At 58.2% G+C, this 22,336-nt stretch overlaps 6 protein-coding genes across 6 annotated transcripts; 2 read left to right on the top strand and 4 right to left on the bottom strand.

Annotated features, from left to right (window-relative positions):
- The first annotated feature begins 238 nt into the window (after window positions 1-238).
- On the top strand, window positions 239-5,006 carry BJ171DRAFT_492743 (uncharacterized protein). The gene is made up of 17 exons (XM_053109836.1): window positions 239-583; window positions 835-1,019; window positions 1,123-1,199; window positions 1,302-1,420; window positions 1,545-1,606; window positions 1,707-1,798; window positions 1,882-2,056; window positions 2,291-2,492; window positions 2,587-2,716; window positions 2,836-2,958; window positions 3,138-3,152; window positions 3,282-3,303; window positions 3,408-3,707; window positions 3,836-4,079; window positions 4,172-4,264; window positions 4,381-4,545; window positions 4,685-5,006. The coding sequence occupies exons 1-17, from the start codon at window positions 460-462 to the stop codon at window positions 4,780-4,782; spliced, it is 2,226 nt and encodes a 741-aa protein (XP_052969515.1). The 5' UTR covers window positions 239-459; the 3' UTR covers window positions 4,783-5,006.
- Window positions 4,997-7,683, bottom strand: BJ171DRAFT_275529 (WD40-repeat-containing domain protein). The gene is made up of 8 exons (XM_053106832.1): window positions 7,106-7,683; window positions 6,726-6,851; window positions 6,558-6,634; window positions 6,359-6,456; window positions 6,096-6,288; window positions 5,811-5,937; window positions 5,215-5,686; window positions 4,997-5,088 (listed from the first exon to the last, which is right to left on the bottom strand). Exons 1-8 carry the CDS (start codon window positions 7,512-7,514, stop codon window positions 5,076-5,078), a joined length of 1,515 nt encoding a protein of 504 aa, XP_052969514.1. The 5' UTR covers window positions 7,515-7,683; the 3' UTR covers window positions 4,997-5,075.
- Window positions 7,684-7,996: 313 nt separating this feature from the next.
- On the bottom strand, window positions 7,997-9,510 carry BJ171DRAFT_275512 (syntaxin 6, N-terminal-domain-containing protein). The gene is made up of 5 exons (XM_053106831.1): window positions 9,344-9,510; window positions 8,901-9,213; window positions 8,499-8,800; window positions 8,254-8,348; window positions 7,997-8,082 (listed from the first exon to the last, which is right to left on the bottom strand). Exons 1-5 carry the CDS (start codon window positions 9,373-9,375, stop codon window positions 8,006-8,008), a joined length of 819 nt encoding a protein of 272 aa, XP_052969513.1. The 5' UTR covers window positions 9,376-9,510; the 3' UTR covers window positions 7,997-8,005.
- A 621-nt stretch (window positions 9,511-10,131) lies between these two features.
- Window positions 10,132-15,268, bottom strand: BJ171DRAFT_492736 (formate--tetrahydrofolate ligase-domain-containing protein). The gene is made up of 15 exons (XM_053109835.1): window positions 15,163-15,268; window positions 14,898-14,968; window positions 14,590-14,734; window positions 14,218-14,402; window positions 13,931-14,031; window positions 13,655-13,791; window positions 13,164-13,492; window positions 12,928-13,006; window positions 12,666-12,760; window positions 12,206-12,572; window positions 11,828-12,087; window positions 11,141-11,695; window positions 10,738-11,023; window positions 10,418-10,597; window positions 10,132-10,287 (listed from the first exon to the last, which is right to left on the bottom strand). Exons 2-15 carry the CDS (start codon window positions 14,933-14,935, stop codon window positions 10,225-10,227), a joined length of 2,820 nt encoding a protein of 939 aa, XP_052969512.1. The 5' UTR covers window positions 14,936-14,968; window positions 15,163-15,268; the 3' UTR covers window positions 10,132-10,224.
- Window positions 15,269-15,789: 521 nt separating this feature from the next.
- Window positions 15,790-16,840, bottom strand: BJ171DRAFT_492733 (HSP20-like chaperone). The gene is given in 3 exon segments (XM_053109834.1): window positions 15,790-16,145; window positions 16,294-16,648; window positions 16,662-16,840. The coding sequence occupies 2 exon segments, from the start codon at window positions 16,600-16,602 to the stop codon at window positions 15,891-15,893; spliced, it is 564 nt and encodes a 187-aa protein (XP_052969511.1). The 5' UTR covers window positions 16,603-16,648; window positions 16,662-16,840; the 3' UTR covers window positions 15,790-15,890.
- A 674-nt stretch (window positions 16,841-17,514) lies between these two features.
- Window positions 17,515-22,086, top strand: BJ171DRAFT_275473 (male sterility protein-domain-containing protein). Its single transcript, XM_053106830.1, has 11 exons — window positions 17,515-18,055; window positions 18,177-18,236; window positions 18,346-18,518; window positions 18,601-18,613; window positions 18,694-18,772; window positions 18,833-18,982; window positions 19,058-19,234; window positions 19,304-19,632; window positions 19,764-21,106; window positions 21,272-21,464; window positions 21,650-22,086. The coding sequence occupies exons 1-11, from the start codon at window positions 17,691-17,693 to the stop codon at window positions 21,996-21,998; spliced, it is 3,231 nt and encodes a 1,076-aa protein (XP_052969510.1). The 5' UTR covers window positions 17,515-17,690; the 3' UTR covers window positions 21,999-22,086.
- The last annotated feature ends 250 nt before the right edge of the window (window positions 22,087-22,336 follow it).

The following is a 22,336-nucleotide window of genomic DNA, read 5'->3' as shown; positions in this document are numbered from 1 at the left end:
CCAGGCTTTGGCACCATTGGAATCTGCATCTCGTTGGGCTGCATATCGCTGGGCCGCCGTCCTTTGGCATTGCTGATCCTGACTCGCGGTGGCAAGCTCGATCGCCCGACAAACCTCGGCCCGACTCGGACAAAACAAATCGCCTTCTACCGACGCAACGGGAATTCTCTGCGAGTGAGCACTGTGAGCACTGTCGTCTTGGGCACGTCAGCACTCAGCAGTCCGGCGTCGAAATGGTGTCGGTCTGTTCAGTGTCGGCTGGCTCAGTCCTCATCTTGCTCCGTTCCCACTCCGATTCTGGTCCAGATCCTGACCTCGATCTCGATCTCGATTGCCGCATTTTGACGCTTCGGCAGCACCGCACATCCCGAGTCAAGAACAAGCACCACGAAAGGGCCAGGAAGGCATTGTTGCATACCATCATCCAGCTCTGTCAGTCCAGCATATCACACCCAAGCAATGAAAGTCGTAGCCCTCGTCAGCGGCGGCAAGGACAGCTGCTTCAACATGATGCACTGCGTCGCCAACGGCCATGAGATCGTCGCCTTGGCGAACCTGCTTCCTCCAGAACACAAGGGAAAAGGTGAAGGACTCTATCTGTTGCTCTCGTCCGCTGTGCTCGACTCACGAGGCCTCCAAGCTCCGGGCTTTTGGGCAGTTGGATCGGATCGTCCATCGACACCGACTTTGGCTGTGGACGAGAAAGACTGCCTTGGGCCATTGCCGGTTGCTCTTGCTTGACTCTGGCAGGGTCACTCACTTATATGACACTGTCTCTGCCACTCGGGACGCCCGGGCGACTGACCCTTGCTCTGTTTCTCGAACCCCAACCAGACGAGCTGGACAGCTTCATGTTTCAGACGGTCGGCCACGATGCCATCGGCCTGTATGCCGACTGCATGGGCTTGCCGATGTTCCGGAAAGAAATCAAGCGATCGTCTGTTGTCCAGGACGCAAACTATGTCCCAAACGACCAAGATGAGGTTGAGGACCTTCTGGAGCTTCTTTCCGAAGTCAAGGTGAGAGGATGCCAGTCCCACAACCACCGGCTCGGTCGATCTTGTCTGCTCCTGCCTGCGATGGCTGGGGGACAGCGTACTGATTGATGTGACCGTTCGGCAGAGCGCTGTTCCACAGGTCGAAGCTGTTGCTGTCGGCGCTATCCTGTCGAGCTACCAGCGAGTCCGGGTCGAGAATGTGTAAGCCCGCCCGCTGCCGAGTCGCTATTAGATATCCATCGCTGTTGCTTCAGCATCCGCTGATGGACAGGCCCGGCTGACGATGTGACTGTGGACAACCAGCTGCCAGCGACTGGGACTGACGTCCCTGGCGTACCTGTGGAGACGAGACCAAGCCAAGCTCATGGAGGAGATGATCGAGAGCGGGCTGCATGCCGTCATCATCAAAGTCGCAGCCATGGGTGAGATGCCGGTAGTCCAATCAATCTTGCCACATGCCAGTTTGCTCGGAGCATTCGTTATTTTCCCCGACAAACGCCGACGGCTTGGACAGCTGTTGATGCTGCTTTGTCGTTCTAATTGCAGGTTTGAGCGAGAAGCACTTGGGGCAGAGCCTTCAGCAAATCCACCCACATTTGGTCAGAATGGTATGTGAGTCCCAATCGAGCGGGATGGGATCGTATGCTCCTCCCCCGTCTGAGCGCTTGGCAGCTCCTATCCCACGGAACTAACTCAAATGGCCCCCAGAATCAACTCTACGACTGCCACATTTGTGGCGAGGGCGGTGAATACGAAACTCTCACTCTCGACTGTCCCCTGTTCAAGAAGCGGATTGTCCTGTAAGTTGCCCGAGACGGTTCCTCGATGATTCGCCTTATCGTCTGCGTCCAATTTGGACTGATTGTGATTCTGGCAACGCCAGGGACTCGACCGAGGTCGTTGTCCACTCGGACGACGCACTTGCCATTGTCGCTTATCTCAAGATCAAGGCCGCGCATGTTGTTGACAAAGAGGGCCATTCGGCCGAGCTGTCCGAGGAGCTCAAGCAGCGGCTCATCCGGGCTGTTCCAACTTCGATAGAATTGCCGGCCGAGTTGGTGAGTAGTGGAACCGCGGTCGCCAAGGCGGTATCTTGGACGCCCCTGTGGACTGATTGCGCTGAGCTGAGTACTGGTCGGCACGCTATCAGACGATGGCCATGAGGGGAGAAGTGGCAGTCCGCACAGGCGTTCCTGAAATCGCCGATAGATGCGATGGGAGTGTGTCGATCCGAAAAGGTACACAAGGAATCGTCATCTCACGATGTAAAGCGTAACCGACTTGCCATGCAGCTGTCCAAGTCACAGGACGCCCTGCTCAGCGACAGCGAGGGTCCCCAAAGGCCTGAGCTCGTCGTCAAGACTGGCCCGCCCATCAGCGAGCGTCGTCAAGGATCGTTCTACAGTCTCTCAGGCGTGACTGCTCTGGCCGTTGACCCGGGGAGTGTCGGCGGTCTCGAGGAGCAGGCACTCTGCATTATGAATCACATCCAAGGTGAGGGAGATCCCCACCTGCCGCGTCTGCTATTCAGTTGTACACATGGACAAAGTGTGCAAGCACTCACAGCACTCAATTCAAACACCTGCAGACAAGCTCGGCGCGCAGGGCATGTCGTGGGGCGATGTCCTGATCATCCATGTCTACGTGCGCGATATGGACGACTTTGCCAAGCTCAACTCGGTATACGGCACATTCTTCACGATCAATCCCCCGACACGGTACGACCGCCCATCATCGGACTGTCCAGACTCGGGGAGGAACTGGACAGCCAAAGCTGAGTCGCAGGGTGCTCGACTTGGAAGCGAGAACTAACCTACGTTTGCTAACAATGATTCAGGGTTACTGTCGAAGCCCCGTTACCGAGGCCTATTCTGGCACAGATCGATTGCCTTGCATTCCGTGATCCCGGCGGCTCCAGGAGAAAGGAAACGCTCCATGTCCAAGGCATTTCGTACTGGGCGTGAGTATATTTCCGCCGATCCAATCGCATGGCGCTGCCTGTGCGGCAATAATGTACCACACGGTCATGTAAAGACTGCGTCGGTCGCACTGAAATGGTGTCCGTGCCGACAACACAATCCCGTCGGCACCTGGAAAGAAGCACCACTAACCCATACTCGGCTATTGGGGTGAGCACAGTCCTGCCAACATTGGGTAAGTGTGCAGCTTCACAGGGCAAGTGCAATCTCGGCCACTGCCGATATCCCTCGCTGCTGGCGGCATCCGGGCTGTCACTGGTGTTGCTCGCTCCTAATCCATCGATATTTACTTGTTTGACTGCAGCCCTTATAGCCAGGCAGCCATGGTAAGCCAACTCGGCATTACATCGGATGAAGTCGTTCATCGGTCGATGGCACCATCCCGAGTTTACTTATGAAGAATGCCGCCACTCTTGCCGTATGCTTCCAGATCATGGACCAGATCATCCTCGCGGGCCAGATTCCTCTCATCGGCGCCTCGATGACAATGCCGAACCCATATCATTCTGGAGTCACCACCGAAACCCTTCAGTCCGAGTTCTTGATCTCGCTACTCAACGTATCCTCGGTGCTCTCGGCAGTCCTGAACCTCGTGCAGACCGAGGACGACACTGCTGCCGTGAGCCATCCATGGCTGGAATGGCGCCGCAATGTGATCGGTGGCGTCTGCTACTGTGTCAGCCAGGCGGCACTGGTATTCGCCCGGGATGTCTGGAATCACACGCTGGAGGTGAGCGGACCAACTCTCCCTGGAAATGCGTGCTTATCGATGACAAACGGGAACTGATCGTCTGTTCACCTGTTCCTTTGCCAACACTCGGATGCGATGTCGGTGGGGGACGGAATGAAACCCTGCAGCGCGAAGGTATCGCTCCGCTGCCCGTTCTGTTTGTCAACGTCACCCGCCTGCCGCGGAATGCCCACATCGAGTGGCAGCTCTTTGCTCACAATCCCAACATCGCATACGGGCGATGTCTCGAGAGTATCAGCCATATCGATACCACGGAGCTCCTTCGGACAGCCGAGTACGATTCCGACGACGACCACGACAAGGACGACACCATCCGGAGCAAGCTGCCAAAGCCCGACACAAATACCCGTGGTATGTCTCGTCCTCCACCGAAACGAATGGGATCCTCCTGGCGCGGTCTAACTCTGCGACGATCATTTACATATCTGCACGTACCAACACAGCGAGCGCTGTCAACGATGGGACGCCGACGGGATGGAGTGTCCACCAACGCCAGCTTGGCACCACGTCTGCAATCGTTGGACTGATTCGCAATGGTAGGCTTGCATGTGGAACTGTGGCACGCAGACGGCCAAACCAGCTCCCTTGGAGGCAAGTGCCTCGACTGCTTCGTTGTGCTGACGCCGCACTCATCTTGTTACGGATGAATTAGGAAACAAGAGCGGCGATCCACAGGTCTCGTTGGCTGAGCTGTGCAAGGCTGCGATCACCGAAATGCACAAGCTGGCCTTCCCAGCTGGAAGCAAGCCCGACAACACCCACGCCGCCCTGCGCGTGTTTTACGTGTGCTCGCTGGATCCTGCTGATGTCTTTGCAGGTGAGATATTGTGCTCGTGCGCCAGTTGCGCCAGTCGGTGTTGGTGGAGAATTGGAAACGAGGTTGGAGGAGGCAGATCAAAGGGAAGGTGCGGCTGAATCTCACACCACTCTGCTGCATTGACCATGCATGCTGCCAGGATTCGTTGGTTGTGAATGCTCCACCACGTTTGTGCCCGTTTTCAGCCTCGAAGACGATGCCTCGGTCGGCATCTACATGGACTGTCGCGAATACTAGACTCGACAGCGCGAATCGGGCAGTCTGTCCATCATGGCCACATCTATCCGCCGCATGAGACAATAGACCTGTGCCCCTGATCCTGCTGCCAAGTTTGTGCGTCATGCAGAATGGCGATGGGTGAATCGCTTCGACTGTCGCCAGAGTCCGCGACGAGCTATCCTGCAGGTCTACCGCCGCCGAGCCCATCACCGCTGCGTCCTTGACCAGCACACTCTCGATCAGTTTGGTCGGCAAGATCCAAAGATATATTCGGCAGATAGTCCGAGACATTGCCTTGATCGGCATCCTTGCTACTGTCGCCAGCTGTGGACATGAAGCCAGGTGGTTCAGTAAGTGCGCTGTATGGACACGTCCGGGATGCAAGCGGGGCTGCATCCAAGCACAACTAGCCCGCATGAGCCGATGGGTCGCTGATGAATTGCTACTTACATCTTGAGGATCCTGTCCTTTCCGCCGCTGGCCACACGGTCGCCACGGGGGCTCCAGTCGACCGAAAACACTTCGTCGAGATGGCCTGGGAGGTCCATCTTGATCTTGTGTGTCTTGAGATCCCAGCACTTGAGGGTCGAGTCCTTGCTGCCGCTGAGCACGATGCGGCTGTCGGCGCTCCAGGTGGTCTGGTAGACGCTGCCGACGTGGCCACGCAGAGTGTTGATGAATTTTCCGGTGACGCCGTCCCACAGCTTGACGCTCTTGTCGAAGGAGGCGCTGGCAATCATCCGGCCGTCGGGCGAGAAGCTCAGGTGGTTGACCAGCTGTTGGTGGCCCGTCATGCGTGCGATGGCCTTTTTCGTCGTCGACGGCTCCCACAGAAAGAGTGTGTGATCGTCCGAGCCACTGGCGAGCCGCTCGGGTTTGGGGCCCTTGAACTGGTGGTATCGTTCGATGGCGACACGATGAGCTGGCAGCGACCAAGAAGATACAGGATGGTAAGCATACTACAACAGCCCCAGTTGATTGGCGCCGAGACAGCGAACGGTGCTCCGCCATCGTGTTGGACGCTGGAGAGACTCGCAGCTGCACACCTTCTTCCCGCGACGTAAAGATCTTGCCGGTGTGGTCATATGGGCCGGATCGCAGCACATAGTCTGTGCTCAGGGTCAAGTGATTCACCCAGTGTGCGTGGCCTTCGAGCGATCGAACCAACTTGCCCTGGATGTCAAAGTGTCCGCATCGCATCGACATTAGCTCGAGCGTGGTGGGGGTCGGAAGTGGCACAGGTAAATCAACTCCAACACCGTTTGAGCAACATCCACAGCTCAACATCAGCGGCGCACTGCCGGTGTGTCGGGAGGCTGCGAGGTACATACGTCAGCCGAGTCCCAAACTTTGATGGTCTTGTCGCGCGAGCCGGTGTAGATCAGTCCATCGCCGCCCCACTTCACACACATCACCGGGCCGGTGTGCTGCGACAGCGTGAACAGCGTCCGCCGTTGGACAGCGTCCCAGACACGAACGGTACCGTCCATCGAGCCCGTTGCGAATCGGTTGCAGTTGGCACTCCTAGAGAGGAGCAGAGCGACAAGTCAGCCACGGTACGCCTCCTGGCAGCAGGAACAACGGGCGGACGGACCTCATGTATGGCTCCCAGACGATGCTTGTGATCGGTTTTGTGTGGCCCTTCAGGTCTGTTCCGATGGCTTTGCCCGTTTTGGGGTTCCAGAGACGGATCTGCAGGGATGCGGCTACTCGTCAGTTTGGTTCATTTCATAGAGTGCAGCAGAGCACCCCGACGGACGACGGATGTTACCGGCCTCCGTGTGAGGACTCACCGATGTATCCATTCCGCCCGACGCAAGCATCGACGAGTCCGGGGCCCATGCGACGTGCTGCACCCAGTTCTTGTGTCCTGTGCCATGGCATGTCAGGGGTCAGTATGTGGCGAATCTACCGCTCTCTCGACAGAGGTGGCCCAGTGCCGGACTGTTCGAATACCGCACCTGTCAGGGTGAACTGCGGGGTCTCGGTATTGAGATCCCAGATGCGGACGGTGGTGTCTCCTGATCCTGTTGCCAGCTGGGAGCCATCTGGACTGAAGCACACTGACAGGATGGCCTCGGAGTGCCCTGAAAGGCGTTAACGAGCACGGGAGCGCCGCGGAAGGGACGGTCGACATATCGAATGGATGCGCCGGTTGTTTGCGAATTGGATTGATTGAGTTGGGCGGAGCGGGGCGATAAAGGACAACACGATCAGAGTTGGGCCCGAGCGATGAGCACAGCCATGCCGCTGGTGGAATTCGTCCACATGCTCCGAAAGACGGGGCGCAGATGCGGCTACCGCATCTCCAAGCGATGCACAGCCCAGAGTCGCCTCATACCCGTTAGCGAGGATGTGCACCGGGTGACGTTGCGGATCCGGAAGACTGCCTGCGGTTGATACAGAATCGTGATGGTTTCTTCTGTCGAGCACTTCTTGCCCTCGATGATGTCGGTGTTGAGATCGTTCGTGATCTCGCTGTCGCTTACAAAGAACGAGTACGGCAGCGGGTCTTCGTTCTGCAGTAGGTCGTTCAGCAGCAGCTTGAGCTGCTCCGGAGTCACATTCGCCGGCAGGTTCAGGGGCGGGCCAGTCGAGGATCCGTCGTCGGAGGAGATGAACTGGGCGATGACGGTGCGTCCCTCGGGTGCGACGGGGGGCTCGTTCTCGGCCAGCAGCTCCTCTTTGGTCTTGAGATGCTTCTTCTTCTCCTTGGCCTTGTAGGGATGCATTCGAGTTTCTCCACCCATGGCTGCTGTTGGATTGGCGATTCAGGAGATGAGCTGGATGCGGAGTGGGAGTGAGTCCTGTGCAGCCGACGGTGCTGTTGCTGCGGCGGCGGATGAGCGTCCTGGAGGCCCCTGCGATTCAGAGAGCGTCTGCTGGAGAGTCTGCTGGAGCGTCTGCTGGAGTGCCTCTGGAAGATCGGTGCTGGATCGGCTCGCCCAAAGACAGCAACAAAAAAGCAATTCATTTTCCGCATATGGCAAGATGGGCTTCATACTGGCACAGATGCGCAGCAGGCACCGCCACGCACCCGCCCCATCCGCCCTGGTCAGTGTTGGTCAGTGTTGGGCAGTGTGTTGGATGCTGTTGCTTCATTGCATCTCGGTCGACGCAAGAGAGGGGTCTGGACGACGGGACGGAAGGGTGCCGACGCAGAAGGACGAATACGCGAGATTGCAGGGGGCCAGCGATGCAACCACGCGCAGATAATAAAGTAGACAACGATGCCCTCTGACTAGAGCGAAATCACACACACCAAAACGATGATCAAGATGATCACCAGTATGCATATGGTGATCTGCTGCTTCTTGTCTTGATGCGGCGAAGGAGCAGGCGGGAGGACGGAGGGGATGGGCATGACCACAGGGTAAACATGGCAGTAGAGTCAGCAATACTGCTCGTCAATGAATGAGCAAAGTCAGGCGTTGCTTGGCTCGTTCCCGAGATACAAGCCAGTGCAAATCAGGCATCGGAAAAACGTACTCGAGTTGGACTGGATAAAGTTATCCAGTCGCTTCATGCCGGCTTTCAGCTTGCCCGAGGTCGTGTCGACACGCTCATCGACATCCTCGATGAGTCTGGGACAAGTTTGAGCCGCGGAGTGGCGCGGAGCGGAAGGCAGGCGTTAGAGCGCTGCTGTTGACCGCACTGTCTTGGCTGAGAGCTCTGCGGATGCAACAGCAACGGCGATATATCTGCACCGTGGAGCAGCCATTGCGCACACGCACCTTGTTTGATCGTCAAGCTCCATGCCGATCACCGTGGCAACCTCCCGCATGCCCGTGATGGTCGACGAAATGCCGTCCAGCTGCTGATCCTGGTGTCTCATGATTTGCTGCTGGTTGAGTGACTCGTTCTCGATAAACCGGGTGTTCCGGCGCTCGTAGTCCTGCTGGGTGGGGCCTTGTCGGTTCGTCAGCTGCGGACTCGACTTATCGCCCGGTGATGGCTTGGAGGCGAGCAGAGTGTTGCGCTGAGCCGTTTCGGTGCGCTTGATGGTGCTAGGGTTGTTGACAGCCTGCTTCATCTCCTGCAAATCCAGGCGCATTCAATCATCGCGGATGAGTCGAGTCGGTTGAGACTTTCTTGCCCCGCTATAAGCCAAGGCTGCCCGGCGCTCGCTCACATACCTCGACCGTCTTCTTCATCTTCTTGACAAAGTCCTTGCGCTGGACGACCTCGCGCGGATCCAGCTTGAACCGCTCGGGATTCGCCTGCACGATTTTCACAGTGTCCTCCAGGTCCTTGAGGTCCAGCTCGATCGACTGGATGGCGCCCTTGATCTCGGTTGTGGTCCATCGCAGCTCCTCGGCGTCGGAAGAGCTGTGCTGCTGGAAAGCGTCCGATGGCTGCGAAAAGGGCGTGGACGAGCTCACGGAGAGCTGTAACCGATTCCAGTTCTGGAAGAGCTGTGTGGCATTGGCCATTGCCATCTCGACCTCGCTGTGGACGAAATTGAGAACGGCGGCATGGTGAGCAGCCGACGGTGGGTTGTGGGCGCTCAAGACCAGAGCTCGATCGATCGGAGGCATCGGCAAAGCCATTCTGCGGTGTGAGCTTGAGCGACACTCACTCCTTGACAGCAAAGAACGGATCCTCAGACATGACTGCGCTAGCGAGTGGGTGCTGGCCTGTGCCGTGGGTTCAATAGCAGTCGAGGGCGGCGGCGGGTCGGGCTTTGAGCAGTGTCTGCACGGGAAGAAAGGCGAGGAGGGATGGATAAATGGCCAAGCGGATGGGTGCTTCTGTCGGCAACGGGGCGAGCGAGCCAAGCGAGGCAGATGCAGGGCGACCGGGACGGCCAGATGCGTGATGGTTTGGAGCAGTGAGTGACGATTGCAGACGCCGCCCCATGACATCATCCGCAGCGATGCCATGTTCATCTGCTTGATTGAGCACTGGCTGACGAGTCGGCTCGCCCAGATTCTCTCCATCTGCGACTGCGACTGCATGGATGCAAAAGCCCGGGCAGTGCGTGTCGGTGCTGGATGCAGCAAGAATGTGAGAGAGGGTGTAGCTGGATATAGTTGGCGGCAAGGCAACCGACCTTGTATTCGGGCTGGAGAGGGTGTGCTGGCGATATCGTCCGGGTCTGGCCGGGAAAGTGCGGCGATCGATGCGGAACAACGGGAAAGAGGGGACGTGGAAGACAGGACCCGACACTTCAAACCCAGCACTGGCCCGCCGCGCCATGAATGTCTGAGCGGGACCCGCATCGGCACCAGTATTCCAAGAACATGTCGCTCAAGGTGAGCCTGCAGATGATCAACAGCAACAGCAGCAGCAGCGGGCTGATGGCCTGCCGTTGACGAGCCGCTCCGATGCGTATGATACAATGCAATCAGCGGGCTCTTCGTGAATGGGCGGGAGGGAGCAACAAGCTATATTTGCAAAGTATGTGCGGTGGCGGCCACCACAGGTCGTCATGCTCGCAGCGAAAGGAAGCGGGGAGGTTTAGAACAGACCGTGGACACGGCCAGTCTCGAGGTCGATGTCGACGTCGAAGAAGCACGGGCGCTGCGGAGAACGAACGGAGAGAAACGAGCCCGAGTTAGCGGGGGAGGGGTCGGTCGTCTTTTGAGGCCAGTTGACTCTCCCAGCATACACTCGCATGCGCTGTCCGTCTGAGCTGCGCCATCCAACTTACAGTCGACAGACCCGGCATGGTCTGCATGGTGCCCAGCAGAGGATACAGGAAGCCCGCACCAACGGAGGCACGGATGTCACGGACAGGGACGGTGAATCCCGAGGGCACACCCTTGAGCTTGGGGTCGTGCGAGAGACTGAGATGGGTCTTGGCCATGCAGATGGGAAGGTTGGCGAAACCCTGTGATTGCGGCAAGTGCACGAAGCGATGCGTATTCGTTAGTGCAGGTTGCATCACCCGGCAGGGAAACGATGATCAAATTATGCGTGGGCTGAACAACGGGGGAAGCAGGGAGGCAGGGAAGCAGGGGAGGGACTTGCCTGAGCGGTGTAGGTCTCAATCTTCTTCCGGGCAGCCTCGCTGAGCTCGATGCCATCGGCACCATACATCTCTCTGGCGATCGTGGCAATCTTCTCCTCGATGCCGAGATCCAGATCATAGAGGAACTTGAACTCCTTCTCGGAGGCGCTGGCCTTGACCACAGCCTCGGCAAGATCAACGGCACCAGCACCACCGTCAGCCCAGTGGCTGCAGGCAACCGAGTCAAAGGCACCGGCCTCGAGAGCCTTGCGGCGGACAACCTCCATCTCGGCATCAGTATCGGTGCTGTTGGCACGAATGAGCGAGGCTGAGGGTCAGACGCTTACGCAATCTAAGGACGAGATTGTCTTCAGGTGCATTTGGGTCGCGCAGCTCTGCCGGCCCTGCTGTCCGGGCGCTTACCTGAAGCGATTGATGGCAACAACGACAGGCATGCCAAACTTCTTGGCGTTCTGGATGTGCTTGGCCATGTTTTCACAGCCCTTCTCGAGCAGGGGAAGGTTCTCGTTGAGGTACTCCTCGGGCAGGGGCTTGCCCGCAACAACATCGGGGCCGCCGCCGTGCATCTTCAGGGCCTTGACCGTAGCAACAAGGACAACGCAGTCTGGAACGAGGCCCGAGTAGCGGCACTTGATGTCAAAGAACTTTTCCATGCCAATGTCGGCGCCAAAGCCGGCCTCGGTGACGACATAGCCGGCTTCTTCGTCGTGGTTGGTGGAGGTGGGTTCGGTTCCGGTCAGCTTGAGGGCAATGCGGTCAGCGATGATGCTGCTGTTGCCGTGGGCAATGTTGGCAAAGGGACCGGCGTGGACAAAGACGGGGGTGCCTTCGAGGGTCTGCATCAGGTTGGGCTTGATGGCGTCCTTCATCAGGACCGTCAGAGCACCGCCGCATCCAATGTCGTCACAGGTGATGGGCTCGCCCCGCTTGTTGCTGGCGACGACCATGCGTCCGAGACTGACGGTGGTGGATGCAAGGTCCGCGTGGCGTTAGTTTCCTGGAGTGCTCCATGTGATGCTTGATGGAATGGTGACGGGTCCGGCTCGATGAAAGGTGAGCGCAGCATCGACATCGTCGCGAGACACTTACCGCTCACGCATATCCCTGAGGCTAGTGGTCAGAGCCAGGACGGCCATGACCTCAGAGGCGACGGCAATGTCAAAGCCTGTCTGACGGACACGACCCTGCTCCTGCTCGCCCTGGCCGACGGTGATCTTTCTCAGGAAACGGTCGTTGGTGTCGACGACGCGCTGCCAGGTGATGGTCTCGACGTCGATGTCGAGGCGGGCGAAGCGGGACTTTTCTTCGGGGGTCAGGTCGTCGGGGTTGGTCTTGTCGATGCCGAGGCGCTGGATGGCGAGGCCACAACAGGAACGATATGGCGAAGGTACCCGTTTCAGTCGCATGCGTCAGGTGAGCACAAGCTGCCACTCGGGTCGCCACATGGCTGCCGGCGATTCTACTGACCTGCAGACGGCCAAGCATGACGGGAGAGAACTTGCGCACACCCTTCTTGGCAGGGCACAGGCGATCAAACAGTGCAGCGTCCGTCTGCGTCGATTCGTGGAACATGCGGGCGTCGATGGCAGCAGCGAGCAGGTTGTTGGCAGCAGTGACGGCGTGGATGTCGCCAGTCAAGTGCAGGTTGAACTCGTCCATGGGGATGACCTGAGAGTAGCCGCCGCCGGCAGCACCGCCCTTGATACCAAAGGTAGGGCCCTGAGAGGGCTGGCGCACACAGGCAAAGGCGCGCTTCTTGAGGTGAGCACCAAGGGCCTGCACCAGGCCGATGGAGGTGGTGGACTTGCCCTCGCCGAGGGGAGTGGGGGTGATGCTTTGCAAAGGTGGAGCGACAAAGGCGCCACTTGTCAGTATGATGCCACCAAGATGTGGATCGTGGTCGGGAGAGTTCGCACACGAAGCTTACCCAGTGACGACAACGTATTTGCCGTTTCGGAGGTGCTTGAGGCGGTCCATGACCTCGAGGCACACCTTGCCCTTGAACAAGCCATATTGCTCGTACTGCGCGATGGATGTGTCGTGGGCGACGGTGAGTAAATGGACGGTTAGCGCACGGGAGAAAGGGAGGGAGAAAGGCAGGGAGAAAGGCAGGGAGAAAGGGAAGGATGGAGGTGGTATCTGTAGATGCAACAATCAAGTCGCCAACCGGGGTGCAAGGCACAACGTACCTCGGTTTCAAAGAGACCCAGCTCTTGGGCAACCTGGCGGATCAGCTTGGGCTTCTGAGCCATGGCGATATCGATGTCACTGGAGAGCGGTACATTAGTGGTTGATGACGCAATCTCAGCACTCCGCCCACAGACGCACCAACTCGGTGCCAGGTCTCCATCCTGCGAAACAACCTGAGCTTCTGGGTCAAGGGATCTGTCGCTATCACCGCTGCTTTGTGCTGCAGAATGCACACCTGGGGACGGGTCGCACGAGATTCAGGGGCAGGTACTCGGTCTTGACGTGGAAGCCCTTGAGGAACCGCTTGGAACTCTCGACGGTGTTCTCCAGGAGCATGGCGACGGTCATGGGACCGACACCGCCGGGGACGGGGGTGATCCACGAGGCAACCTGCGAGGCCTCCTCAAAGTTGACATCGCCGACCCAGCGAATGCCAGACTTTTTGGTGCTGTCGGGGACGGCGTTGGTGCCAACGTCAATGACGATGGCTCCGGGCTTGACCCACGATCCCTGGATGAGCTGGGGCTTGCCGACGGCAGCAATGATGATGTCGGCGGTCTTGACCTGTTGGAGTAGCAGCGAACGTGTGCGTGGATGGCCGTGTGTGAGGATGACCATGCATGAAATCGACATGCATGCTGGCTCTCTCTGAGCGAGATCTGCGCGGCGGATGTGGGCTCGCTTGGCAATCCCAGCTCAGCACACATCGAGAATCCACGAGCTTACGATTTCGGCCAGGTTCTGGGTCTTGGAGTGGCACAGCGTGACGGTCGCATCGGCCCCCTGAAGCAGCTGGGCAACAGGCATGCCAACGATGTTGCTGCGACCGACAACAACGGCCTTCTTGCCTGCGAGGCTGGTGTCTGGGAGTTGCACGACGCCGGCTGTCAGAATCCATACACAGACCGCCATGGACATGCCCGAGGGGAACAAGACTGGCCTGAACAAAAGAGATGCATCCGGATGCAACCGGGTGCAATCGGTACGATGGGTGTGACGTACTGGTGACCTTGAGCAGCTCCATGCAGCCCTTGGGTGTGCAAGGAATGAAGAGGGGCTCGTTGTCCTTCTTGGCGAGCTGGCCAATGTTCAGGGAATGGAATCTAGGGTCGATGGTGGCGGATCAGTGGCGGCCAGTGTCGTGGGATATTGGATGGAGCATGAATGATGCTCCAAGACCCGAGATGCAGGTATAGATGGGGAAGTTCACGATATGAGGTGGTCTGAGTCGAGACAACACTAACTGAACCAGGTCTCATATCCAGAAGCCCGGATGAGTAGACACGCACCCGTCCACATCCTTGCGGATGTCAATGGCGTCGGTGACGGCCTGTTCGTCGAGGTCCTTGGGAAGCGGGAGCTGGACAATGATGCCGTGGACGGCATGATCGTTGTTGAGGGTCTGGACGGCCTGCATGAGCTGGTACTGGGTCGTCGTCTCGGGCAGCTTGTGGTGAGTGACACGGATACCGATCTGGATTGTTGAAGGATCGGTTGCAGTCGGGGAAGCAAGGCGATAAGAGAAGAGTGTGATGAAGGCAAGGGGTGTTGACGGTCAGAAAGCTCGCGGATCAATGGGCCTGAAACCAGAGCAGAAAGCACCGATGACGGACGCTCTGCTCCTGATCGCAGATAGACCCAGCGAATGACGCTACACCGACCTTGGCTCCGGCTTGCTGCTTCATGCGGACATAGACGGACGAGTCTTCGCGGTCGCCGACCTGGACGATGGCCAGATGCGGCTCAAAGCCATCGTAGACAGTCTTGAGCTGCTCGACTTGCTGTCGCAGCTTGAGGTGGATGGTTCTATGCGACCGAGGCGAGAGGGATCGGGAGTATGAGCGACGGGCGGATGCGAGCTGACCCCAATTGAAGTCCACGGTTCAATTACAATGAGAGCACAAGGACGATTCCATGCAGGATCATGGATGCAATTGCAAGCCCCGGATCTGGCGGATGCAATTCTTACTCGGCAAGGGCCTTGCCATTGAGAAGCTGTGCGGACATGGTGTTGATGGTGGAGGAGGAGAGGCGCAGGTCCTGCTGGGAGAGATGGGCACGGGCGATGGAGATGGGCGAGCAGGGCGGGTGAGGGCGCGGAATGTAGGGAAGGGAGGCTGGGGCCGATGATCGGAACTGACGGAGGAGGACGAGACGGAGGAGGACGCAGCGAGATCGGGACCAGGAACAAGATCGAATCAGGCCAGTGCGCAGAGCCAAGGCACTCGACATACACTGGATGCAAAGGGCAGACGGGAAAGGGGTGAGAGGGCGAAGGAGCGGCAGCAGGAATGAGCGAGCGGATGCGGGATGTATGGGTCGGTGGAATGGGTCGGCAAGTCGACGGCGCTTTGATGACGGGAAGGCGACGCAAAGTCGATTTTTTCGCGTCGGGGTGGCGAGGAGCGAGAGCACGGCGAGAGCGCAGCGAGGAGGCCACTGGGTGGGAGATTGTGTGGGACAGCGAGGGCGAGAGCAGGACAGCGAGAGCAGGAGAGCGAGAGGGCGGCTGGTGGCTGGCTGCGGATTGGCTCGCTGGCCCAACCCGTTTTGTGGGGACAGCGACGCGTGGCCGCCGCTGACATCAGCAGCCATGGGGTTGGGGGCAGCGTCGGCATGTGACTGAGGCGCGCGGTCGGCTGTTGGGGACATGGGCTCGGCATGGGCAAGTGTGGCAGGGGGAGCCTGGATCATCCAGGTGAATGAGAGGGGGAATGATGTGGTTCGACCGTGGAACATATCCTCTCGTTCAGACACAAACACAGTGTATATTGACAATGACAAGACGAACCGAGCAGCAAGACAAGATTCACTAATTGTCATGGGTATGCAGGAGCTGCCCCCTGACCGACAGTGCTGGAACACACATTTGAATCGTGTCGAGCAACCGATGGATGTTGATTGTGGCGGTCTCCAGAGAGACCACGGCGCAACTATTGCTGGGCTTGCACTGGCACGGGCTCTAGTTGATCGCAATCTTCTTGGCCTCGGGAGGAGGCGGCAGTGCCTTCTTGCCAATCTTGAGCTCGAGGACACCGTCGGTCATCTTGCCCTGGATGCTCTGGGCGTCCACAGTCGGGGGAAGCCGGATCTTGCGCTGGAACTGGCCGTACGAGCACTCGACCATGTGGTAGGTGTCCTTCTTTTCCTCGTGCGAGGAGCGGCGTTCGCCCTCGATCGTGAGCACATCGTCGAGCAGCGACACATGGACGTCATCCTGCGGTGGGAACACATGTGCGGTTGCGTGAGTCGGAAGTGCTGTTTCGGCTGCAACAAGCACGGGCAAGCACGGGCAGGTATGGACAAGTATGGACAGGCATGGACAAGATCCCCTGCTGCGGATGGACATGCAACTCGACGCCTACCTTCTTGAGTCCGGGGAGGTCGGCCTTGACAACAAACTCGGTTTCGTTCTCGATGACATCCAGGCGCGGGGTCTTGTAGAATCCCCAGCCGCTGGGAGCCGGGCGCGACACCGACTGGCTCTCCGACTGGCTGCCGGACTGGTTGTCCGAGGACTGTTCAGGCTGCTTCTCGCCCTCCTGTGCAGATGCAGCGAGGCGGTCGTCGGCAATCAGCTGGTTCATCAGACGGTTCATGCGGCCGAACACGCGGCGCTCGTACTCAAAGGGATCTTGGAAGAACGGGTCCGAGTTGAAGAGGAAGAGGCTCATGGCGATGTTGAGAGGGAAGTGCTGGGCTGAGTGAGTGGGCTGAGTGAGTGGGCTGAGTGGGCTGAGTGAGCTGAGAGACTTGCTTGCTTGAAGTTAGCGACGGACCTCCCTTGCCGAGGTGCCCGCGGCAATTTATATCTCGAGGGCCGTATGCCCAAGGCATGCATCCGGTGCTGTGCGGAACGACTGCAAGTGGCAATATTTCGCACGCACGCACTCGCCCGAGGATCAACGCAGGTCCTCGAATGTGCTGGAAACGACGCGAACGCCGCCCAAGCCAGGATGGCTCTCCCCGTGATCCCATCGCCGCCAATCAGCGCTGCGATCCGGCCGCACAAGGAACGGCATCGAAACATGACCCTGGATCAAACAGCAACGATACCAACCAGGATACCAACCGCGAAACCAGCCAGGATGCCGACGCGGAGAGGGTGCTGGAGCGAGCGGGAAGGATGCAGAGCCTCTGGATGACGCACGATGCATGCATGTGGAGCACTCTCTGTGGAAGAGATGGCCATGCACATTGCTGGTCGCCGTCGGCCTGCTGGGTGTCGGCGGGGAGGCTGCAAGTGAGCGCTGTTCCAGACCATGACCGGGGAATGCATCCAAGTCGACTTGGCATCCGCATGCTGCACCCATGGTTGCGAAGATATTCTGACCGCAGGCCACCGACAATCCCGCTCTGTCAAGCAGAACCTCGGAAGTGCCCACGAAGGACCGTGCTGGACGACCCATGCTTCAACAGACCGCCTTGTGCTGGCACATCGGGATCCTCGTGGTGATGGTCGTCCGCACGAGCCCGAGTGTCATCGATCACCGCCTGGCACTGAGACAAAGATACGACTGCCGAGTTGCGGATTTGCACTTCTCGGGGCAAACAGCTGCAGCGGCGTGTGGAACAGGCACGTTCCAAACAGGGCCAAGTGTCGCTCAGTCCGACCCACTGCTGAGGCACAGAGCAGCAAACAGCAAACAGCAAACGACCGCCGATCCAGATATAAAGCCAGTTCTGTTCCTCTGGCCGTCGGAACTCTGCTGGGTTCGCCTGCACTTTTGGTATCCTTTCGTCGCCGGCATCCCACCCCAGCATGCTCAGGGCCCTCTCCTGCTGTTTTGGAGGGTCCACAAACCCCTCCAAGGACCAGAATGTCTCTGCCTCCCAGCAGCCAACGTTTCGTCCTCAGCCCGATGCCTTTGGCCCCTGGCTCCATCCCGTCGAGCGTCTCGTCAGCATGGCTCGCGACGAGCCCGATGCCCTCCTGATCAACACCTACGAGAGCGGCGCCTCAGAGCGATATACCTATCTGCAGGTGTGGAAGCGGGCCTATTCCATCGCCCAGGCTCTCAAGGCTCTCCCTGGCTGGGACGACGACGGCCACGAGGTCATTGGCGCTTTCTGCGAGGCCGAGGCCAACTGGATTTTCTATTCGTTTGCTTTGTGGATTCTCGGCAAGTGAGTCTCGCCCAGATCGGAGCTATCGGCCACCCGGGCTGCACATGAATCGGCCGCGGCCACCGGTGCTGTGTTTGATTGGGCTGGGCCGATGGACACTCACCTCCGAGCTGTCTCCCAGGAAATCGCTCTGCTTTGGACTCAACCTGCCCCCTGCTGCCCGCAAGGCTCTTTGTCAACGGTACGATGTCGACTGCTGTCGTGTGGGTGAGCACGATGGCACCGGGGACTCGACTGGAGGCTGCGGCGCCCAGATCTGGATGTGGCACTGACAATCGCACCCGACGCAGACACGGAATCAAGTACATCCTCTTCCATCACACCAAGCCTGGTCGCACCGAAGGCGTCGAGCTTGTCGATGGCTCGGTCTTTCCTCTCATGGACGAAGTTCCGGCTCCCTCGCTGGCAGCCTGCGAGCCTCTCGATGAGTTTGTGACCTATGCGTGCACATCAGGCACAACGGGTAAGGCGGCTGCAGATCCGCAGAGCGAGCGCACTCGAATGGCCTTGCCGAACGCTCTAACAGCTGCGGCCTTGTCCCTCAGGTGTTCCCAAGACGTACGTGATCTGCTCGGACGGTGTGCGAGCTCTGTGGCACACGTATTTATAGCACATTCCTGACCTGTCAATCGCTTTAGTTACAAAGCCACACACTCGGGTGCAGCAGCCGGCCGCGCGACACTGGGCTCGCGCTATACAAGCGTGGCTCTTTCTCAGGTACGTTGCTTTGATGGCGTCACTTTGCTTCATGTCGTCCTGATCCAGTATGCTCGACAGTGTCCGTCCTTTGGAACCACCAAGGCCCTGATGTACAACACGATCAATATGAAAGGCTCGCTGTGGATCCCAAAGCCCTCGCCAAACACGCTGGAGAAAGTGCTCAGCGTCATCAAAATGATGGATGATGGCCTCCAGTACATGTTCCTGGTAGGAATGTAGTGCAGGGGGCACCGATCGTGAATCGGACGGCACAGCTTTGCTAACCACGGTACCATTTCAAAGACCCCGTCGTTCATGAAGATGATCTTTGGGGTGGCCCTTTCACGGACACCTTCTGTCCAATGGAAGAGCTTGAAACGAGTTGGCTTCGGATCGGAGCTTGTTCCGCCCTCCCTCGTGCAGCAGGCCAGGAATCTCTGTCCAAACGCAGTGCTGTTTTGTGCTTATGGATCGAGTGAGGTACGATGATCGTCGAGTCAGCTTGCCTTTGGCTGGCTTTCCTCACTAATTCTGCTGGATGTCCGCTAGTCTGGCTTGATAGGTGGTATGGCGCTGCTACATATCCTTCCGTCACAGGAGACTCCGAAGAGACTTGTCTACAAGCTGGCCAAACCCGGAATTCGCTGCCTTCTCTTTGACGAGGAGGGCAGCATCGTCGACCAGAGTGTCTCGAAGAGCGGCGTCCTCGTCTTTGCCGTCGACAAGGACCATCCCATCAAAGATCACCCGAGCTTTGTCAGTGCAAATCCGAATGACAAGCTCGCCTCATTTGGTTTCCTTGAGGACGGCTCGCCCCGTGTCTGCACCATGGACTGGGTCGAGATGGTTGGCGAGAAAGAGTTCACTGTGGTTGGAAGGTGAGGTCGATGGCCGGGTGTTGCATCTCTTATCGATGACGAGTGTATATCTGGTATGCTGAGGACCTCACGCCATCCTGTATCTCGAGTACTCACGTCATCCACTCCCTCACTTCACACCATCACTCCAGATTCGACCAGAAGATCAAGGTCAACGGCGTCTATGTCGACCTCAACGCCCTCGAGGAGTTGGTTCTCCAGCACATGTCCAAGACCATCAGCGACTGCATTTTCATCCAGACCTCCGAGCTCAAGATTGTAATGCTGTATGTCCCTCGGAAAGGATCCAACCCGAATGTTACCCCTGGCGAGACGATCGGATATATCGAGGACTTGTTTGCGCTCAAGAACGTCGCCAAGTTCCCGATCCACAACTGCTTCGAGCTCGACGAGTTCCCCTTCAACGACTCGGGCAAGCGTGACCTCAAGAAGCTCAGGCGCATCGCCGAGGATGCCGACAGCTTTGGCAAGTCGGTTGTCTATCCTCCCCTGAAACTCGCCAACACTCCCCTGTCTCGCACGGCCGTCAAGATCTCGGCGCTCGGCAGCCAGATCCTCGACATTGCCGCCCTCGACGGCCGCAACTACTACATCGGCGGTGTCGGCTTTGACTCGCTGAGTGTCGGCCGTCTGGCTCTCGCCATCAAGGACGAGTTCAATGTCGAGATCTCGCCACTGATCCTCCTGTCGAACGCCATGACACCGACTGATGTTGCCCAGCTGGTCGTCGACATTCTCGACGACAGGCCGATGATTCCCCCGACCGTCCATCTGGCTGCCGAAGCCGCCAAGCTCGACGATGCGAGTGTGACGGCCGAGGGTCTCCCTCCGTTTGTCTATCCCAAGGACCCTCGCGGCATCGTCCTGACCGGTGCCACTGGCTTCCTCGGTGCCTTCCTGGTCTTTGAGCTGGCACACAAGTTCCCTCGGGCCAAGATCAACTGCCTGGTCCGAGCCCCGACCGAGCAGGCCGCCATCGACCGCATCATCAACACGGCTCAGAAGTTGGTCCTCGATCCGAGCCAGAGAGCCTTCCTTGACCACAACCTCAAGTCTCGACTCGTTGGACTGTGCGGCAACCTGTCGCAGGACAAGTGGGGACTCTCGGACGAGCGATGGAAGGAGATCAGCGAGGAGACCGACATGATTGTCCACAATGGCGCCGAGGTCCACTGGCTGTTTGACTATGACAGACTCAGGGGACCCAACGTCCTCGGCACGGCGACGGCCCTGAGACTGGCCACAACCCACCACCTGAAGCCGCTGCACTACATCTCGACCATCGGCACGATCCCGATGGCCAAGAAGGCAGACAAGCCGCTCGAGGAGACGATCTACTCGGCCTGGAACATCTCTGGCGGGTATGGCCAGACCAAGTGGGTCTCTGAGCAGCTGGCCAACAAGGCAAGATCGAGGGGAGTGCCGGTGACCATCATCCGCCCAGCTGGCATCGTCGGCGACAGCCATTACGGAGGTGAGTCGAGTGTGGTGTGATGTGATGCGATGTGGTGTGGTGCAGATGTCTCATTCGCTCCATGGACTGGCCATGAATCGATGGTCTCGATTGTCAAGTGCTACTCATCCACCAACTGACACCAACTGACACCAACTGACACCTTCACACCCTCCATCGCCCCAGTGTCCAACACGGATGACTACATCTGGCGATATGTCAAGGGATGCATTCAGCTCGGTGTTGCTCCCTCGCACGCCACTCTCGTCACGATGACCATGGATCCCGTCGACCATGTCGCCAAGGTGGTTGCCGAGATTGCCGGCTCGGAGGAGTCCCTGTCCAAGTTTGTGTTCCACATCAGCGACTCGGAGCACAGGTGAGGAATGGTGATGTGTAGTGTGCAATGTGATGTGTGGTGTGATGTGTTGCGAAAACATGTGCAGAATGCCATGTGCAGAATCCCATGTGCAGAATGCCTTGTGCAGAATGTCGACTGCAAAGGGCTCTGCCACCAGTGTCCGCTTATCACTCATACCATGCACACACCCCTCCATCACAAAGCATCATCACCGAAAAGCGCGTGTTTGAGATCGCGAATGCTTGTGGGTGGCCGGTCCTGTTCGACACCCGCGAAAAGTTCAAAGCTCTCCTCGAGGCCAATCCTTCGCTTGAAAACAACGCCCTGTTCCCGCTCATGCACATCATGATGGACATGTCCTTCAAGGTCGACAACGCCAACACCCGCTCGATCTACCCAACACCCTGTCCCTCGTCAGAGACGATCGTCAAAAAGTGTCTCAACTACCTCTATCACGCTCGCTTCTTGGGCGAGCCAAAGGTCCCGTCAAGCGAACTCAAGGACGAAGAGTACCCCGAAGTCAGCATCTTCACCCGCACCGGCCGCCGCTGATCAGCAGGCGGTGATTCGGCAATGATTCGATGGGTGGTTCTTTCACATTCCTTTTTGTATGAGTGTTGTTCTTTGTGAGGGTGCCGTATTATTCGATTCCTCTGCTTGAACCGCCCGGCGGTTCGCGGATCTTGTCTGTCCATCACGGTGGCTGCTCTGGGTCTCTGTCCGAGGCATGCTTGAGCTTTGTTTTACGAACACTTGGAGACTTACAGTGGCCGAAGAGGCAGCCTCGTTTGTGGGCACACTTCATTCGTGCTCCGCAATGCAATCGGTTCATACCAAGGATGAGACTCTATCCATAATGTGCTTTGTGCTGCCTCCAAGTCGGTCGACTC

The sequence above is a fragment of the Polychytrium aggregatum genome (assembly GCF_025602895.1).
Source record: "Polychytrium aggregatum strain JEL109 chromosome Unknown BJ171scaffold_7, whole genome shotgun sequence".
NCBI classification, from domain to species: domain Eukaryota; kingdom Fungi; phylum Chytridiomycota; class Chytridiomycetes; order Polychytriales; genus Polychytrium; species Polychytrium aggregatum.
The sequence above is the reverse complement of the archived record's forward strand: the minus strand, read 5'-3'. Positions and strand labels throughout refer to the sequence as shown.

What these genes read in the sequence shown, in the direction of transcription:
- BJ171DRAFT_492743 (XM_053109836.1), top strand. Translation starts at nt 460, where the DNA reads ATGAAAGTCGTAGCCCTCGTCAGCGGCGGCAAGGACAGCTGCTTCAAC. An exon ending in CTTATAGCCAGGCAGCCATG is followed by an intron (nt 3,304 to 3,407) that starts GTAAGCCAACTC and finishes GTATGCTTCCAG; the next exon opens with ATCATGGACCAGATCATCCT. An exon ending in TCCTGCTGATGTCTTTGCAG is followed by an intron (nt 4,546 to 4,684) that starts GTGAGATATTGT and finishes GCATGCTGCCAG; the next exon opens with GATTCGTTGGTTGTGAATGC.
- BJ171DRAFT_275529 (XM_053106832.1), bottom strand. Translation starts at nt 7,514, where the DNA reads ATGGGTGGAGAAACTCGAATGCATCCCTACAAGGCCAAGGAGAAGAAG. An exon ending in CCCGCAGTTCACCCTGACAG is followed by an intron (nt 6,635 to 6,725) that starts GTGCGGTATTCG and finishes GCCATGGCACAG; the next exon opens with GACACAAGAACTGGGTGCAG. An exon ending in CGGGCGGAATGGATACATCG is followed by an intron (nt 6,457 to 6,557) that starts GTGAGTCCTCAC and finishes GCATCCCTGCAG; the next exon opens with ATCCGTCTCTGGAACCCCAA.
- BJ171DRAFT_275512 (XM_053106831.1), bottom strand. Translation starts at nt 9,375, where the DNA reads ATGTCTGAGGATCCGTTCTTTGCTGTCAAGGA. An exon ending in CCGTTCTTTGCTGTCAAGGA is followed by an intron (nt 9,214 to 9,343) that starts GTGAGTGTCGCT and finishes TTTCGTCCACAG; the next exon opens with CGAGGTCGAGATGGCAATGG. An exon ending in AGATGAAGAAGACGGTCGAG is followed by an intron (nt 8,801 to 8,900) that starts GTATGTGAGCGA and finishes CTGGATTTGCAG; the next exon opens with GAGATGAAGCAGGCTGTCAA.
- BJ171DRAFT_492736 (XM_053109835.1), bottom strand. Translation starts at nt 14,935, where the DNA reads ATGTCCGCACAGCTTCTCAATGGCAAGGCCCTTGCCGA. An exon ending in ATCCGCAAGGATGTGGACGG is followed by an intron (nt 14,032 to 14,217) that starts GTGCGTGTCTAC and finishes CATCGACCCTAG; the next exon opens with ATTCCATTCCCTGAACATTG. An exon ending in CCATGCCGGGTCTGTCGACT is followed by an intron (nt 10,288 to 10,417) that starts GTAAGTTGGATG and finishes CGTTCTCCGCAG; the next exon opens with CGCCCGTGCTTCTTCGACGT.
- BJ171DRAFT_492733 (XM_053109834.1), bottom strand. Translation starts at nt 16,602, where the DNA reads ATGAGCCTCTTCCTCTTCAACTCGGACCCGTTCTTCCAAGATCCCTTT. An exon ending in ACCTCCCCGGACTCAAGAAG is followed by an intron (nt 16,146 to 16,293) that starts GTAGGCGTCGAG and finishes TTCCCACCGCAG; the next exon opens with GATGACGTCCATGTGTCGCT.
- BJ171DRAFT_275473 (XM_053106830.1), top strand. Translation starts at nt 17,691, where the DNA reads ATGCTCAGGGCCCTCTCCTGCTGTTTTGGAGGGTCCACAAACCCCTCC. An exon ending in CGCAAGGCTCTTTGTCAACG is followed by an intron (nt 18,237 to 18,345) that starts GTACGATGTCGA and finishes CACCCGACGCAG; the next exon opens with ACACGGAATCAAGTACATCC. An exon ending in GCCTCCAGTACATGTTCCTG is followed by an intron (nt 18,983 to 19,057) that starts GTAGGAATGTAG and finishes ACCATTTCAAAG; the next exon opens with ACCCCGTCGTTCATGAAGAT.